The sequence below is a fragment of the Genypterus blacodes genome, unplaced genomic scaffold (assembly GCF_046128005.1).
Source record: "Genypterus blacodes isolate CSIRO-AG114 ecotype Tasmania unplaced genomic scaffold, CSIRO-AGI_Gbla_v1 ptg000120l_1, whole genome shotgun sequence".
In the NCBI taxonomy this organism is placed as follows: Eukaryota; Metazoa; Chordata; class Actinopteri; order Ophidiiformes; family Ophidiidae; genus Genypterus; species Genypterus blacodes.
Window position 1 is genome coordinate 1,044,377 of NW_027466923.1, and position 18,124 is coordinate 1,062,500.

The 18,124-nt window shown below is 43.6% G+C and overlaps 1 protein-coding gene across 1 annotated transcript in view; it reads left to right on the top strand.

Moving 5' to 3' along the window:
* Positions 1–5,295: 5,295 nt before the first annotated feature.
* Positions 5,296–18,124, top strand: part of rnf220a (ring finger protein 220a) — a 126,879-nt gene continuing 114,050 nt past the window's right edge. The window contains exon 1 of the mRNA XM_076162246.1: positions 5,296–6,033. Within this exon, the coding sequence (XP_076018361.1) occupies positions 5,382–6,033 (652 nt within the window). The 5' untranslated portion in view covers positions 5,296–5,381. The remainder of the gene's footprint in view (positions 6,034–18,124) is intronic.

Genomic DNA, 18,124 nt, shown 5'->3' on the forward strand with positions numbered 1-18,124 from the left:
AGAAAACCGCACCGACCAATTGCATGCGAGTGAAGCATCCCACGTGATACTACTCAGCCAATCAAGTTTGTACATTTCTGGCGGTAAACATTGCGACACTTTCAGTGCAGACAGGTGAGATCGTTAGAGGAAGTTAAAGACAGAGCGATACAGGTAAGAGAAAACAGACGACTGAGAAGGAGAAAGTGAGACAAAAATGGCGCTCTCCAAAAAAAGAAAAGTGGACAGCGAAAATAGAGCATTTACTCCGTCATTTCTGTTCATACTTCGCTGGGAGCACTGAACCAGTGTGTCTCATATGTTCAGAAACGGTGGCCCGTATTAAACGTCCCAATGTGAAACGGCGTTTTGAGGCAAAAACATAAAGATTTCAAACAAACATACCCGCTAAAATCTGAAGTGAGATCACAGAAACTAAGTGGTCAGAGCCCAATATGAGTCACCCAAAATGAAATTCAAGCTTTTGCTCCCTTTATTTAAGTTGAAGTTTATGTTGAGCACTTTTTCTGAACATGCACAATTTCCCATTTTATTTATTTATTAATTTTATATTTATACTTATTTCGAATTGCAGTCCTACTTTTACTTGGTACATATATGTTCTATGTCACATGGCAATAAATATTGTCAGAAAGTTTTTGTATGGTACTGAATTCATTTGATTTGACAGTCAGGTATTGATTACAAGCAGATGTTGATACAGCTACTAGGCTACTTAAAAGTATATGGCACTAAATAGTTCGACATTATGATCTTTCGGACCTTTGCTTCAAGAAATTTTCTCTAACCGGACCTCTAAATTTTAGTTGAATACCCCTGGTCTAGATAAGGTTGCGTTATGATGCGATACCTTTTACTTTAACACAGGCAATACATCAGACAGCTAGTTTGAGTTAGCTGCTAGAGATATCAGGTCACATTAGTGGAGTATGGGGGGAGTACAGGGCTGGAAGGGCCGCGCCAGTGCGCTTAAGTCACTACACACTGAGCAGTGTGTCACGGGACAAAACTGACTCTTCTTCTGTGATTTTAATTGCTGTCCGAACGCGTGAGCTCTATCGCAGAGAATCCAAGGGACTGTTGTGTTCACGTACTGTAGGTCTGTCCCTATGGGGCAAATGTCATGAACTGTCCCTAAATAGCTGATATTATATTACAAACTTCCAATTTTTCCATATATATATAATGTATACATATGAAACCACTGGAGTGAAATGTGAAGGGCTATCAGTTTCTGTAGGCCCTTAAGTGTGTGTGTGTGGAGGGGGGGTGCGTTCTAGACCACCAGGCCAGAAGGAAGGCAGCTTGTGTCAATTGCCCAGGGAGATGAGATTTGTTCCCTTTGCTCTGATATCACATATTCCCCTCTCCTCTCCTCTCCTCTCCTCTCCTCTCCTCTCCTCTCCTCCATCTGTAAAACTTTTTTTTTATTTTTTTATCAGGGAATATATCCAGCATCCTCCTATTGGATTGGCTGCCTCAACAGCCCTTCACTCACCGCCACATGGCCTGCTGGGTAATGATAATAAAATTGAAATATCCTGGTACTTATCAGTGTATTACCTCGCTATCAACACCTCAGACACACTCATACTTTAGAGGTTATACAGGAGAAAGTGTGATCTGATATACAGCCCAAAGAGAGGACGCCAGCTGAGAAAGTGCAAGAGAGAGAGAGAGCGAGAGAGCAAAGTGATAGACGGAGAGAGGGAGGGGAAAGAGAGGACTTCTGTTATGGCTACGATTCCAAGGTGCTATTTCCAGGATGGATTGGGAAGTGAGGGTGAGGAGAGGAGTGGAGAAGAGGAGGAAGCAAGGATGGAGTGTGTGTAATGTGACTCTGTGGCATCTGTCCAGACCAGAGCCATGTCAGTGTTAGTGTAAGCCATTCTCAACACTCCACACTAGTCTACTGTACATTTGCGGTAATGTAAAACATCTCACATCTCTCTCTCTCTCTCTCTCTCTCTCTCTCTCTCTCTCTCTCTCTCTATCTCTCTCTCTGGGTCTTCGCTTCTCTTCTTTCTCTCAGCAGTTTTCTGTGTGTGTGTGTGCGTGTGTGAGCGGGGGAGTGTGCCAAAGCCGAGATCAAGTTTGGAAATTGATTTGAATGAGTGTTGTGGACAGCTGATAGCTATAAAAGATTTTCTCCTTTCATTTCCCAGGGAGTTTCTCCTTTGATGTTGGCTGGTCGACAGCACATCTTTGAAGCTACTCGATATGGTGTGTGTTTGTGTTTGTTGTGCGTTTGTGTGTGTGGAGGCACAAATTCACGCTTGACCTTTGCGAGTCGAAATGGTTTTGGATTTATCAACACCGTATCTCTTTCCATGGTGCAGAATGTAATGCAAAGTTTATATGTGTCCTAATCCAGGGTCATAAAGGAAAATTCAATAAATAAAGTATAACGTCATACAATGTGCATTTTTAATTCATTCATTCATTTTCTCCGCCAAAATTTAGTTGATAGAATTACAAAATAGATTGAACACAAACTAAAATGTTACCACAAAATCAGGATTAAAATAAAAAAAAATAAAATGCGTTTACATTTATATTAAGTGTTGCAAATTAACAAATTCAGTTTATTTGGAAATGTAATACTTTTTAAAGATGTCTGTTTTATACTCAATATACATTTGAAAATGTTTAATTAACATTGATTGATGAAATGTGTAGTCAGTTATCTACCGACTGTCCTTTGATTATTAAATTAATTCCACATAGAAAGTTAAAGATAATTACAGCAGCAGAGACTCAAAAGCCAATCTCGATATTTTCTTTCCAATAATTGAAAATTAAAATTCAGGGACTTTGATCAATAAGGTAAATGATCATTTCCACTTGCAGTGCAATTCTAAAAAAGATTCTACCCTTGTCTCTACATTTTGGTGAAACTTCCAAATCTGTGTTGATATAGAATGAACGTAGACATTTTCTTTAGGTGATTGCTATATAGAAGAAGAGAGTCCATGTCTCGTTTGAACAGAAACTGAGAGAAGATGTGTGTGAGATTTTCTCCAGATCTCCAGAAAACAACTTTTGATTTCGAGCTAATTGTAATTCCTCCTTAATGGGAATGAAGAGTTATTTCTTGAGAAGATTATCTTGTTATCTCTGGGAAATTATTTTAATGAATGATACTGATGCACAAAGTCACGTTTGTCCAACAAGCACATTTTCAATCTGTACCTACTCTACATATTAACACATTAGAAGATAACAAGCCAGCAACCTTCAATTTGCCCTTTGGGGATAAAAATCTCTTAAATGTTATTTTGTCGTTTCATTGCCTGCCACGCGGCGTTCCTAAGACCAATCGCACTCTCCGATCTAATCCCCGGGAGGCAAGATTTGAGTCTGTTGCCACGGGTGCCAGGGGGGTCTTGGGGTCAAGTACGGCTAATTTATTCACTCAGTCAGATTTCCTCTAGCTCGTGGATGGCAGATGGAGAGGTCTGATATGATATCACCCATCTGAATCACCCTGGGGAGAAGCGAGCGAGAGAGGCAGTGAGGGAGGGCGAGATGGAGGGATGAGAGAAAACAGATGAAATGGGGGACTGATAGAAAATATTGGGGAATTAAAAGTGATAAGATAGAGAGATAGCAGAATGGGAGACATAGAGAAGGCTGGAGGAGTGAAGGCTGTGTTCGCCCCACCGAATCGAATGTTGAGCTGAACTTTGAGCCACACAGCCTCTTATCAGATGTGTGTCTGTGTGTGTATGTGTGTGTGTCCTTATCTTAAGACAAGTGTTTCTGGTCCAATAAGATCCTGGGAGATGGTAGGAATAAGCAGCTTAGACAAAGATCTGAGATGGAGGCGGGAAAAGAGATGGTGCTAGACAGCTGAGAGGAGGAGATGAGGATGGAGAGAAAAAGAAGAGAAGGAGATGGACAGATTAAGAGGACAGAGGACAAGGAGGGGACATTTGGGGAGGAAGGAGTGGTGGGTGTTGGGGTGTGGAAAGGTGTGAGATAAGGACAGTTTGTAGAGTTTTATTCATAGAGAAGTTAAAAGAGGAGGAAGAAAAGGGGGTACAAGAGTTTGGGGTTTTGAAAAAGTTCTCATCTTTTCTCAAAGGGCAAAGATTTACAGGATTGGATAAACAGTGTCAACTTGAGGACATTTTCTCCAAAGAGGCTGGGAAATTGTGGCTTCAATAACAGCGTCTGCCTCAGAGATCTCTTCCTCAAGACTTCAAGCTTTCAATTGATCCTTTATGACACATTTTCTGCTCTATCACCTCGATCAAGCACCAAACATCGGTCGAAAAACCAGCATTCCACCACACAGGTCTATGATAAATTACACATAAAGTACACAAAAGTATTGATACAAAGGTATCAGAATTTGTTTGGCCGAAAAGCTGATGAAGGGCAGGTCTAGTCTGACCTCAAACCACACATATGTGCTGTTTTCTTAACCTATCACATTTTAAAACCGAAGTGACTCATGCAATTGGCCGTTAGATTATAACAGCTAGTTTAGTGTGGTTAACCAAAGCTCAGTTTAGACCAGTTTTTGAGAACCTCTGGTACTTGTTTATAGTTGAATGTTGAACCATGAGTACATGAGTACATCTAAAAGCAATAGGTGTAAATTAAAACAAGACACAAGGTCTGGAGACTGATATGTATATAGGCCCTAACCCATTTACTGTTGTGTAAACTAGCTGTAATGTTTTAGTACTTTAAACAACGAAGGTCCAGATTCAGGTCCTTGTGACTTGAGTTGAAAACCCACATTCTGTCTTTGAGGAGTTCATACTTTGAGCTGAATGAAGACTGTTCCATAATGGACCATCCTGTACGATTGATGCTATGTCTCACAGAAAATGTTGGAGATCACTGGTTTAGACTGAATGCATGTTTCTCTTCTGCTGTATCCTAAATGTCTATGCTGTTGTGTTTTGTTCTCTTCAGTTTGGTGACCACGTGAAGATGAGGAACCAGCGTTGACGAACCTTGGATGTCCACCACCCCTGGACACTTGGACTTCCACACCTCCAACAAACATTTCAAGAAGGAAGCATTCACTGCTTACTACCCAGGAGGGACCACTTCATCATATTTATCTTCAAAACAGAACTGTAAAGTTAACAGCACTTAAGTGGCAGGGAATGACCTGGACTGAAGTGAACTGAATTCACCAGGAGCCAGCAGAACTGAAGTGAAATGAACTGAATTCAAGTGAGTCTGAACTTGAACTGGAGTTAGCTGTTAAATTGTAAAAGCTCCCCCCCTCCTCCAGGTGTCCACCTAAAATCCACCTTCTCAGACCCTTTCCAAGGGTCTTAAACATTTTCTCCTATTTCACTGAGGAGGGACAGTCCCCTCCTCCCAAAAGCCTCTCAACGTCCTTCCTCCATCCAGTCATGGACCTCCACCGGGCAGCCTTCAAGATGGAGACCTCCTCCTACTTGCCCAATCCTCTGGCCTCTCCAGCCCTCATGGTCCTGGCCTCCACAGCAGAAGCTTCTCGCGATGCTTCCATTCCCTGCCAACAGCCACGGCCATTTGGTGTCCCTGTCTCTGTTGAGAAAGATGTCCATTTGCCATTTAATAATGGTTCATACACTTTTGCATCAATGTACCACCGCCAAGGTGCCGTGCCACCAGGATTCCCCAACAGGGATTTCCCTCCATCACTTCTACACCTCCATCATCAGTTTGCCCCACCTAACCTGGACTGTTCACCAATCAGCATGCTGAATCACAGTGGCGTTGGTGCCTTCAGGCCCTTTGCTTCACCTCCAGAGGACCGGGACGGTCCAGGGGGTTATCAGTCTGCTTTCACCCCAGCGAAGCGTCTGAAAGGCTGCCTGGATGCAGATGCTTCCCCCCACCTGCGGTACTCTGATGCTGAGGGGAAAGAGTATGACTTCAGTGGTGGTCAGATCCCTCCTGGAGGCTCACCCAGCAGCGCCTTGAAGGCAGTGGAGGACAGTGGGAAAAAGATTTTCGCCGTGTCAGGCCTCCTGTCTGATCGAGAGACTTCCTCCAGCCCTGAGGACCGCATCGAACGCTGTGAGTACCATTAATGGCTTTTTTCACATTACACCCAAGGAAAAATGCATGCTCAAGTTAAAACAGTATTGCAAATTTGAATTAGTTTGCAGAATAGAACAAATGTGTCCTTTCAAAATTACAACTCACAATCAGACCTGTTCATTTACTTCCCCAAATATATTATTTACTCTTAATAAGCATACTTTGATTCATGCTGATTTCAGTTAAAACATTATTATGATTATCGAGGCCACTGCTAGAAAAAAATAAATAATTAAATGATATAGAAGATGATAAAAAAGGTTAAATACTTACAGAATTAAGTCAAAATGTACAGAAAAAAAATGGATTATACAAATTATTGTTATTCATTTATTTTCTTCTATCGTTCACTTTGACAAACAGACTGACAGACTTCTGTTTGTTGGTACAGTTTAACCACCATACACACTTTTTGGAAATTTTACCACCAAAATCTGAAAATCTTTCTTTCTTATTCCTTAATTCTCCTTCTTACATTACAGTATTTGTATGCCGTTTCAAAACAAATATTTATTGCTTTAATTGGCATTTTCTCAAAGTTCTAACATGCATGTAAACACACACTGACACGGAGAGCTAAATGTGATCCTGTTTCTCAAATGATCAGCTATCTTGCTGTAATTTGTAAAAGAATGCAAATCTTTACACACAGCATCACACACCAATAAACAATCCCATCTATGTTCTCTGTCATCATCTCTCCTGGCTCTCACAATCCGTGTTTCACAAGCCCACAAGCTCCACTGCTCACATTAGCATTCACCAGTGGAAGGATGCCATTTGGCCCCCCACGCACTGACAATCTGATTAGTGTGTGTGTGTGTGTGTGTGTGTGTGTGTGTGTGTGTGTGTGTGTGTGTGTGTGTGTGTGTGTGTGTGTGTGTGTGTGTGTGTGTGTGCGTGCGCGCGCCTGTGTGTTTGTGTGTCAGTGACTGGTTCACAGACCGGGCCATGCTCTTTGCCATCAGCATTCATCATAGCTCCCTGCTGGCAGACAGGGTGCCAAAAGATTTACCCACATGCCCAAAACCTTGGCAAGCGATGTGTATTTGTGTGTGTGTGTGTGTGTGTTGGGGGGGTGGGGGGATAAGAGCTCCGTGCACAAACACACAAACATTCACAAACACTCTGGGACACACAAACACCTCTCAGCACTGACATCAGCACCGACATCTTTTACACATGTCAACAAGCTGCATCGGCTCAGTGACAATTGGGAGCGAAAAGAAGGAGAGAGATGTGCTTATAGTGTATAATTAAACATTTCACATTATATTAGATAGTCCCTCTCTCCTTTGCTACATTCAGTGTCTCTCTTTTTGTCTTTCTTTATTTTTGCCTTTCCTCTCACCACCCTTCTCCATCTCTGAGCTTTTGTGTGTGTGTGTGTGTGTGTGCGTGCGTTTGAGGGATGCATCCTTGATGGAATACATGAGAGACAGAGGCGACGACCTGAGACTGATCCGATAAAAAGACCACCACAGGAGAGAGAGGGAGGGCGAGAGTGAGGGATGAAGGAAGGAAGAGAGAGAGGGAAATTGGGAAAATGGCACCCAATGGCTGGGGGGGAATACGAAGCAGGAGAGAGATATCAAAGGCACATAAAGTGTGTGAGAGAGAAACAACAAAGACAGAAGGAGTAACTAGTTGTAGTGACTGGATCAGGAGAACTGTGGTAGTTGTGCATCTGTCCCTGGTGTTTCACTATCAGAGGTGCCATGTTGTCACTCCACACTGAATATGGGAAACCAGTAATAGAACAGGAGACGGGCAGGGGGCTCCTGTGCCGTCTTTTGGAACAGCCGAATCTGGATGTAATGCAATTGGATGTGCAGAGATGCTCCTTACAGCAAGGAATTATGGGTTCTCCTTCAACGGGTTTGGCTATCCAGTACAGGCATAAGAACAAACAGTGCTCTCCCACGAGGACCGTGATCTCTCTCCTTCACATATACTTAGCAGACTAGCAGCCTTTGTCCTGCTTACACAGCTCCCTCACTATCTTGCTTTACCAAAAGCTGTGAAAACTACCAGAGGTCATACATCAGGAGTACATTGGACACTCCAGCAAAAAGATTCCCCTATGACTTTAGAAAACAAACTGAAGCAATTCTGTGATTATCAAACACTTTTTTTACACTTTGTCTGTCTGCCTCCGGGCCAGGAAACAGGGACATGTTGGAAACAATTCAGAAAACAGCAGAATTAGCTTCATCAGCATTCATTTCTACCTCAATCTGATTACAGTCACATCATTTGTCATGTGGGTGTGAAGGTGGCAGTTTCTTCTTTACCTCTAAAACACAAGTGGCATTAAAATAATCTACAAAATCCCACAATGCTAACTTCCCCGCATGCAATCCTGTCAAGCTTGCCTCACACACTCCAAGCTGCAGGAGGGGCCCACTCCTTTGTAAGCCTCTGCAAATCCCCCCACCACATCAGCAGGCACGTTAGCTCTTAACTAAACCTGCTAACCTGTCAGCTGCTAAACCCGGGCATCAAGGCCCCATCATGCCTTAAGAGGGCCACGCATGTCACATTATGATGAAAGTCATTACCATTACTGTATTCAGCCTGGGAGGTTTTAGCACAGGAATGATGGGATACAAGGCAGAGGAGGTTTCACAGTTTAAGAGGGAACGGAATTATGGGATGTGTGATTGGAATTAATGGGAATGTTGACAAATGAAACAATCCGCCATCACAGTTTGTTTGTGGAGGGGATTTTGTCTTTTTGCACGACGTGATGATATGAAAGTCTGTCTGTGTGTGTGTGTTCCTCAATATCCAGCTTTGTTTTTTCTTGCCCTCTTTCTCTCCCTTTCTCTTTCCATCTTTCCCTCACTTTCTCCTTCCCTCTCACTGTGTTTGTGTGTGTGTGTAGTTCCCTACATGAGTGTGTGACAGCTGTAGTCTGTTTGTTTACATTCTCCCTGCTCCCCACATTCACAAGGCAGGGAGATTTACACTGAACCTGACCCTGAATGCCTAACCCAGCTTCCTCATCCTGCCCCTCTCTCTCTCTCTCTCTCTCTCTCCTTTCATTCCTCCACTTTTCCTTCACTTTTTCACAGGCGCAATTAAATCAGTATAGAAGGAAAAAATGTGATAACAGTAAATACACGCAAATACTGCAAAAAATGAGGAGCGAGGGACCAGAAGACAGATGCACTGAGTGAAAGAGAAACATTGATAAACGCTTGGCAGGAAAAGAAAGAAAGTACAAATTCTTGAATTGCAGAGTGAGTGAGGACAGCGAGGGAACATATGAGGGAGGAGGGGTGGGCCAGATAAAAGAGACGATAAAAGCAATAAGGAAAAAAGGTTGTGGGAAGGAAGGAGATAGGGAAGGAGGGAAGATGGAGGGGAAGACATGAGCTGAAATGCAGATCCCATCTGCCCTGGCTGACTGAAATAAAATCAGAGGAATTCTAAAGACAGCACGCCACGGACACGAGTCAACTGCCCAGGGAGATTTGTTTCCGCACTTCTCAGCCTTTCGGGGTTTTGGTCAAATACGATTGATATGCAGAGAGTTTAAGGAATTTGTGCTTCAGAAGTCCTCACAAAACAAAAGCATTCAGTCTGAAAATGCCCCTTTTTTCTTTAAAAGGCCTCGAAAACGCTTCATCACCGACTCCCATCATCATACAATAGTTTGGGGTTTAATAAACAGCATCATACACAGCTGTTCAAACACACAGCGGGAAGCTGTCTCTTCATCCTCCCCTTCATCTTCCTCCACTTTCCCCTCTCTTGTTGTTTTGCTCTGTTCTCTTGTCCTCGTCCCTGTCCTTGTTTTTCTTCATCTTTTTTTTTTCTGTTCCCCTTTTAGAACAAATGTCACGAGTGTTTGTTTCTTTCCAGGGACTATTAACACAAACTCTGAGAAAGTTGAAGGGATAAAATAACTGGGAAAATACAGTTCTCATGTGGGAGAGATGAGTGTGGAACTCCTACAAACTTCCATCTTTGTGTTGATGAAGAAATTCAAAGGTCACAGACAAAAACAATGTCAGACATAAATGACCGGAACTCGGTATATAGATTTAAAACTAGCCGTAGATTTACTTTGACTGATGAAGAAGCACGTTCCTTTTGCTCCACCGTCAGAGCTGTGCACTCATTACTGTGGTGTTACTGCACTGACAGACAGTCAGACGTCAGGCGTGGGCGGTGGTGCTGAGGTTTCTGCAGGTGGCGCTCTTTTGATGGCTGTCACTACATTAACTGTCCACTTGTCAGACACAATCATTTTCTTCAGGTTACATGTTCCTCAGCTGTACCTCATTTCTAACACCACAGTGGTGTGTGAGGAGTTAAAAATCAGTCAAGGAGACAGAAACGCTCATCTTTCTCCTTGTCCTCACAAAAATCTGCCCTCCTCCTCCTCTTCCTCCTCCTCCTCCTCTTCCCCTTCTATCTCTGCCTGTCACGGTCTAGTGGCAGGGTTAAGTTAAGTAAGAGTGTTCTAATAATTAGGACTGGGACTCGCCTGCTTGCCCGTGTGTGTGTGCGTGTGTGTGTGTGCATGTGTGTGTGTGTGTGTCTTCCTGTCAGTGCTTAGCCAGATGTTAAAAGGCTTGTCCCTCTCATGTTGCCTCCCTGTCAGTCTGTGTGCCACACACACGCACACACACACCAGGCACTGTCTCATTTGTGGTTGCTTTGTTTAAGCCTGTGTGTGCCCTTGCCTCTTTGAGCCCCCCCAGAGTGATGTGTGTGTGTGTGTGTGTCCTTCTCCTTGCTGATCCTTCCTTTCAGCCCGTATAGAATTATGTATAGATAAAAAATATTGGATGCATTTCCAAACAGAGAGAGAGAGAATACACCTGGATTTGTATAATGGTAAAATGTTTCTGTCTCTCTGGGTGGCAACTGGAAGCAAGTGGCAGTTGTGAATCTGTATGTGTGTGTGTGTGTGTGTGTGTGTGTGTGTGTGTGTGTGTGTGTGTGTGTGTGTGTGTGCAGGTTGGTTTCTTGTAGTCTTGTGGTCATTGTTGCGACACTGTGCAGATCAAGGATTAGTCGCTTCCTGTTGACCCTTTTGTTAGACTAGCCACTCCATTTGGACACCGATCTGTGTGTGTGTGTGTAGGGCGGAGGGGGGGGGAAGTCTGTGTGAGAGTAGGTTACACAAAGTACCAGTGGAGTTAGTGTAAAAGAAATGAATTAGGGCCTCTAAAGTATCTTGTGTTCTGTTGAAGAATAAATGCAAACACAGATTGAGTTTTGTCTTTATGTGAGCTCAAACTTCTGCTCTCTGCTCAGATGAGGAGAAGTTTTCTTTCCCAGGATCATTTACATTCAGAATTTTCCAGAAAGAGTGAAAATAAATTGGAATCAAGTGAAACACTGTGGCTGCTTTGGGATGGCAGTTTATTCAAATTCTCAAATATTAGAGAGAGAGATAGAGAGAGAGAGAGAGAGAGAGAGAGAGAGAGAGAGAGAGAGAAAGAGAGCGAGAGAGAGAGAGAGAGACGGCAAGTCTGTAAGATTCAGTGTTCCGGAATTCCACTTTGTTCCCTTGGTGATGTCAGCTTCGGCCAATAAAAACCCTTCTTTAAAACTCCACTGAGCCTCATACAAACCCAACACAGCTGGCAACACAACACACACGTGTGTATGTGAGTGAAGGACATTGTAAGGCCTTGCACACACACACACACACACACACACACACACACACACACACACACACACACACACTCAATAGGCACCAGTTCAGTTTTATAGAAAATGATTTGACAACACTTTAATAATCAATAATTGATTGGGGTTGTGTGTGTGTGTGTGTGTAACAGGGATGGATAAGTGTGTGTTTATCAGGACAGACACACATAATGTAGATGTGTTGAATGTTTCTTTTTTCCTTTTTGATTTCCATCCTGCTTTCAACCATCTATCCATTCCCTTTCTTCTCCTCCATCCCTCTTCCCTCTCTCCTTCTCCCCCTTGCATCCTCCTCACCCCCTCTCCTCTCCTCCTCTCCTCCTCGCCTCCTCTCCTCAGTAATCTAATCTGCAGCCAGTTTGTGGATGCAGTCTAGTGTGACAGGGCTCCCTCCCCTCTTTCTCACACACGCACACACACACACACACACACACACACACACACACACACACACACACACACACACACACACACAGTCTTTCCAAAAAGCCCATTTGCTTGGCAGTGGCGGCGCTCCCTCCCTGTCTTGGTCACACCCTCTTTAATATTGAATTATTCATCAAATCTGATTGGTTCCTGCTGATGGCGGCCATGATGCGAACCAACAGTTTGTGTGTGTGTGTGTGTTTGGGTGTGTGGGTTGGGTTCGAGATCGTTAGCTGTTCTTAACGCACTGTCGCTTTACAAAGCTGGACTGTCCTGTTACTTAGCATAGCCACACACGCACAAACACACACACACGCATACACAAACCCACACACATGCACACACACACAGTGGGGTTTTTTCCTTCATAAGAGAGTCTAAACTGCTTGCACCTGTAGCTTTGTTGGAAGTGAAACAGCTTTAAACTAGGAAGAGGAAGTTCTTACGGTTATTTCAAGACAGAAACTATTTCTACTGTTATTGTGAGATTATAAATGTATTGCGGCGCGTACGGCGTCGTCACAGCTAAATCACCTTCATCACTTCCTGTTTCTAAAACTTCATCTCCATCCTATGGGGCGAAAGCTTAACATCTGTCACAAAAACACCTCCAAACCCCCCAGAAAGGTGAAACTAATCAATAATGTGTGTTTTTTATGCATGCCGCAGTGTGTCTGAATGTGATTACATAATTTGCATGCACCAGGATCCATACCACTCTGTATTGGGAGTGTGTTTTGGTCGCAGCAAAGACTTGAAGGTTTCATAGAATAGAAAGTTTAGACAGAAACTGAAAACTTCTACAATTTAGGTTCGAGTTAGAATCTGAGTTCATCTTCAGGCAGGAGGTGTGTGTCGGCTTATTTAGGAGTTAAAATGTGACTTTCATCTGTAGAAACTGAATCAAATCTTTTGTTAGATGTTAAATGTTGTGTAAGTTGTGAGATGAATGAATGTTCCAAGTCGTAAATTGAAAACTAAATGTTAATTTCCGCAGCAGCAGCCGCTTGGTAACGTCAGTTTGCTTTGATCAAAGTGTTGTGTTCTCCACAGTAAAGACATAATGCTGCATATCTGCCGTGCGGCGTGATCGGCATTAGCCTCACTCAGTCCTTGATGCGAGTGTGTGTGTGTGTGAGCATGCGTGCGAAATTGCATTCACGCCGCCGGCTTTGTTAAAGGCATAAACCGTCTATGATCACGGATTTGCCCACACTTGAGAAAAAGACTCAGATAAAGAAAAGGATCAGTGTGTGTGTGTGTGTGTGTGTGTGTGTGTGTGTGTGTGTGTGTGTGTGTGTGTGTGTGTGTGTGTGTGTGTGTGTGTGTGTGTGTGTGTGTGTGTGTGTGTGTGTGTGTGTGTGTGATCAAATGCGCCACACAACACACTTCACATTGACCCTGTGGTGCCTCTGCATACCTAACAGGCATTAGAAGGACACACAGTCTGTCCGTCTGTCGGTCCACGGTTGTTGTCTCTCTCCTCTGTTTGGCACGATAAGGCTGCACTTACACTGTGCTGGTAATGTCACAGGTTGGAGTTCAGGTGATGTCATTTCCTCGCTCATTCTCCTCTTCTTTGCTACCCGTGAAGAAGAACCTAACCCCAGATATTCTGCGTGAAGGAAGTGTTGCCGCTTTTCTCCTTCATCCCTCCATCGTGCCTCGTCCTCCTTATTCACCCCTCGCCTCCACACCCCTGTCCTCTCTTCTTCTATCCCTCCACCCTGCTCACACACACCCCACCCCACCCCACCCCCCTTTGCCGGGTGTGTGGAAACCCAGCCCAGTGTTCAGCAGATGAATAATTTAGCGGTGTGTGTATCATCTGTTTACCGTGCTAATCCATCTGTCAGCAGGCACCTATCGATTCGCGCCTGCTTGGTAATTGTGCATCCGCACCACACACACACACACACACACACACACACACACACACACACACACACACACACACACACACACACACACACACACACATAGAGACACAGACACACACCTATATGATCTGCAGGTTAGCTCATATTCAAATCCCGGTGTTGTCATCTGACCATGCCGTCACTTCATTCCCACTGAGTGAAACTGCAGTTAGGGTCAAGGTCACAAAGATCAGCCTGTGGTTCATTTAAACTTGATTTATATTTACTCCTTTCATCAAATGTCTCCTATCTCCTCTCCTCTTTACACTCTCAAATTATAACACCAAAATGAAACATGATTATTTTTAAAATTTCTATAATCATTCACTTCCTGAATTGACTGGAAGGACGGAGAGAAGAAAAAAGAAGAGAGGAACATCTTCCCTCTGCTCTCCTTATTATTCTCTCTCCCTCTTATTTGACATCAGAAGAAGAAGAAGGTTTCCTCCTGCTGTCATTCTTTCTCTTTCATGTTTTCTCTCCCTCCGTCTCTTTTGGGGGTAAAGAGGCAAACAGCTGTCAGCAGCGACTCAGAGACGCTCTGGATGAGAGATTTGCTTAATCTATAATTTTACCAAAGACAATTTCAGACATAAATTGTAAGGAGAGTTAAAAGTATATTTTTAAAAAGTAAACCAAAAAATCAAAACCCCACTAAATTGTAGTAATTTGACAGAATAATCAAAAGAATAATCTAACAAGAACATTTGCTTAGAATTCCACGATTGTTTATTGTGACATTTTATATCTTTATTTTATTTTTTTCAAAGATGATAAAAGAAGATTGTAAATGTGCTGGTAGAGAGGAATGTTGTGTTAATGGAGAAATATTTTGAACACACACACACACACAGAGCGAACTACTAGAATGAATCCATTGATGGTTGTAATTATCAAATGTCGTCTTTTAAAAGCTCATTGATTGATGTCATTAGCTCAGTGAGTGATTACTGATTGCCGCTTCACTATGTTAACCACACAGGACACACACACACACACACACACACACACACACACACACACACACACACACACACACACACACACACACACACACACACACACACACACACCAAAACATCCATCAAGATTCATCTTACACACACACACACACACACACACACACACACACACACACACCCACACACACACACACACACACACACACACTTCTGCATCCAATGGTGAGCGGACAGAGCAAAGTAAAAGTGTGTGTGAGATGTGTGTACGTGTCAGACTCTCTGCTCAGGCATTTCAACTTCATACATTACTCCCGTGTAACGTTCAGGGACTGTGTTTGACTCCAAAAATTGCAAACTAGAATTCAACCCATGTGAGGATGAATTAGAAAAAATGACTTGACCGTAGTTGAGGATTATTTTCATATATATTTGTTTATCATGCAGATTTGTATCATACTATTATACGTTGCAATACAACTGCTGTGTTTTAGGAATATACTGTGAAATAATTGTTGGGGTGTCAACTCAGTAAATAGGCCTTAATCTGGTGTCTGGAAAATGGAAAATGTATGGTTTGGCTCTCTCGTCCCCTTGAAGAAGTTCGTGAAAAAGCACACAGACACACCGACCGTCTCACACCGGTGTGTGTCCGTTAAAGAGGCCCTGTGTGCTCGCATGTCCTACATGGTTGCTTTCATCTCGGCCTGTTGTGAGTCTCTAGCCGTGCCTGTGTGCGTGTGTGTGTGTGTGTGAGACAATTTGGAGTCAGGGGGGTGAAAATAGTAGCGGTACTTAGCCATGATGAGAGTTAAAAGTCTGCAGCAAGGGGATAATCTGGAGCTCGGGGTCTCTGTGTGTGTGTGTGTTATTTTCGTTTAATTGTGTGTGTTCATTTTTATATTTGTGTTGATCTATTACTTCTTACTGTGTGTGTGTGTGTGAGTGCTTCCTGCCCTGAGTTAAGCTGCGTTTCACACCTGCCCAGGGTGTACTTAGACTCTCTACTCCTGCCCAACCCTGGCTTCCACCACCCTTCTCTACCTCTCTCTCTCTCTCTTTCTCTGTCTCGATCACACACACACAAATACACAGACGTTTAGCTGGGTGCGCAGCAGGGTTCATTTCGATGTGGAACGTCTAATATCACATCCCTGCGGCAAAATGTTCGGAATTCTGCCCTCCTGGAGAAGTGTCACATCTCTGTGTGTCTCCTTCCATCTGTTTGTGTGTGTGTGTGTTTCTCCATTGATGTGTGTCTATGCGTGTGTCTCCATCTATATGTGTGTGTGTGTGTCCGTGTGTGTGTGTGTGTCAGGGGTGTAAGAAGCAGGCAGGGGCTTAGCAGAGCAAAAGAGAGCAAATCTGTCAGCTCTCCCTGGGCAGACAACCCTTCTGACCCTCATTGAAAGACATATTGATTCTCCTCTACACCCAACAGGGGAGTGTGTGTGTGCGCGCGCGCTCCCATGTGCTCGTGTGTGTGTGTGCGTGCACAAGTGCTTAACACAGCCTGATTTTCCTTCCTTCCTTCTTAAACACAGGGCCTTGTTCCTGCAGTGTTGCAAAATTATGTGAACCCTATTTGATTGTGTGATGGATTAAACAATTCTGGGATGTCAGTAAAATTGATATTTAATCTATGACGGAAGAGCTTGAACTGAGCTGGAAGTTTTGAATCTGAACCAGACAATTGAGTGTCCGAGTGCGACCCAACACAGATCAGAGAGTTCTGGAACCCAAACCAATAGCCTGACGGACAGGAAAGTGTGTCTGTTTCATCATAATCTGGAAATATATTCAATAATCACCGTTTATCAGGAGAAAAATCCTCCCTCAGGCTACAGAATTTGCTTTCACTTCCACATTAACGTTTCCATTCATCATTATCTACTTCCCATAACGTCTTCACTTCACAGAAGAAAGCGTGTGTGTGTGTGTGTGTGTGTGTGTGTGTGTGTGTGTGTGTGTGTGTGTGTGTGTGTGTGTGTGTGTGTGTGTGTGTGTGTGTGTGTGTGTGTGTGTGTTTACCGGTGGGTCATCTGTCTTGCGACCTAGTACAGCAGCATGACATGAGGTCTGTGGTAATGGCTGATCACTGGGGGCAACTGGTCTTGTGTGTGTGTGTGTGTGTGTGTGTGTGTGTGTGTGTGTGTGTAGGGTGAAAGGTATCTAGCCACCAGCATGGAGGGATTGTTATCTATCTCATTGAAGGGCCTTAGTATGATGTAGACAGGTTACATGCTGGCCCTGCTCCTGCTGATACACACAGACATACACACACACACACACACTCACACACACAGCGGTCAGCGGTCAGGGTATAAACTGAAAAGTGTCAGCTGTGATAATGAAAGGCAGGTGCACCAGGAGGCCACAACAGGAAGGGAAAATGAGAGAGGACAAAAAGAACATGTGAAAGTCAAAGCAGATGAACAATGCCTTAGACTTCACATTGATGATTAGTGTGTGTGAGTGTGTGTGTGTGTGTTCAGTGTTTTACAACAAAATCTTGTATGGGGTGACCAGATATATATAAAACGGAAAGATTGGCAGAAGTAGAGAGAATGAGTGTGTGTTCGTGTGTGTGTGTGTGCGCGTGTGTGTCTGTTTGTGTGTAACACCTGAGGACACTTTGACAACCTTGTCTGGTCGTCACTGCATTCATAATACGCTGTCGATACACACCATGCTGGGTGGCTCGTGTTCGATGTCCAGCATCAGACATCCATCACCTCCTTACACACACACGCACACGCACACACACACACACACACACACACACACACATCAATAAGTGGTCAGAATGCTAATATTGGCATTTGACCAGAGGGTTGACAAATGAACCAAGGCCACTTTAAATATTCAGACTCCTATAGACTTGACAAAGTGTAGGTCACACAACTTCTCTTATTCATTTACAAAAGATCCTAATGTCTCTACAGTTCATTTAAATACACATCTCTCTTCAGTCTCTCTCTCTCTCTCGCTCTCTCCCACACACACACAGACACACACACACACAGTCAGTCAGTGCGGGCCACAGATGGCACGGTGGTGTCAGGGTGAGAGGGGTTTGTTAGGATC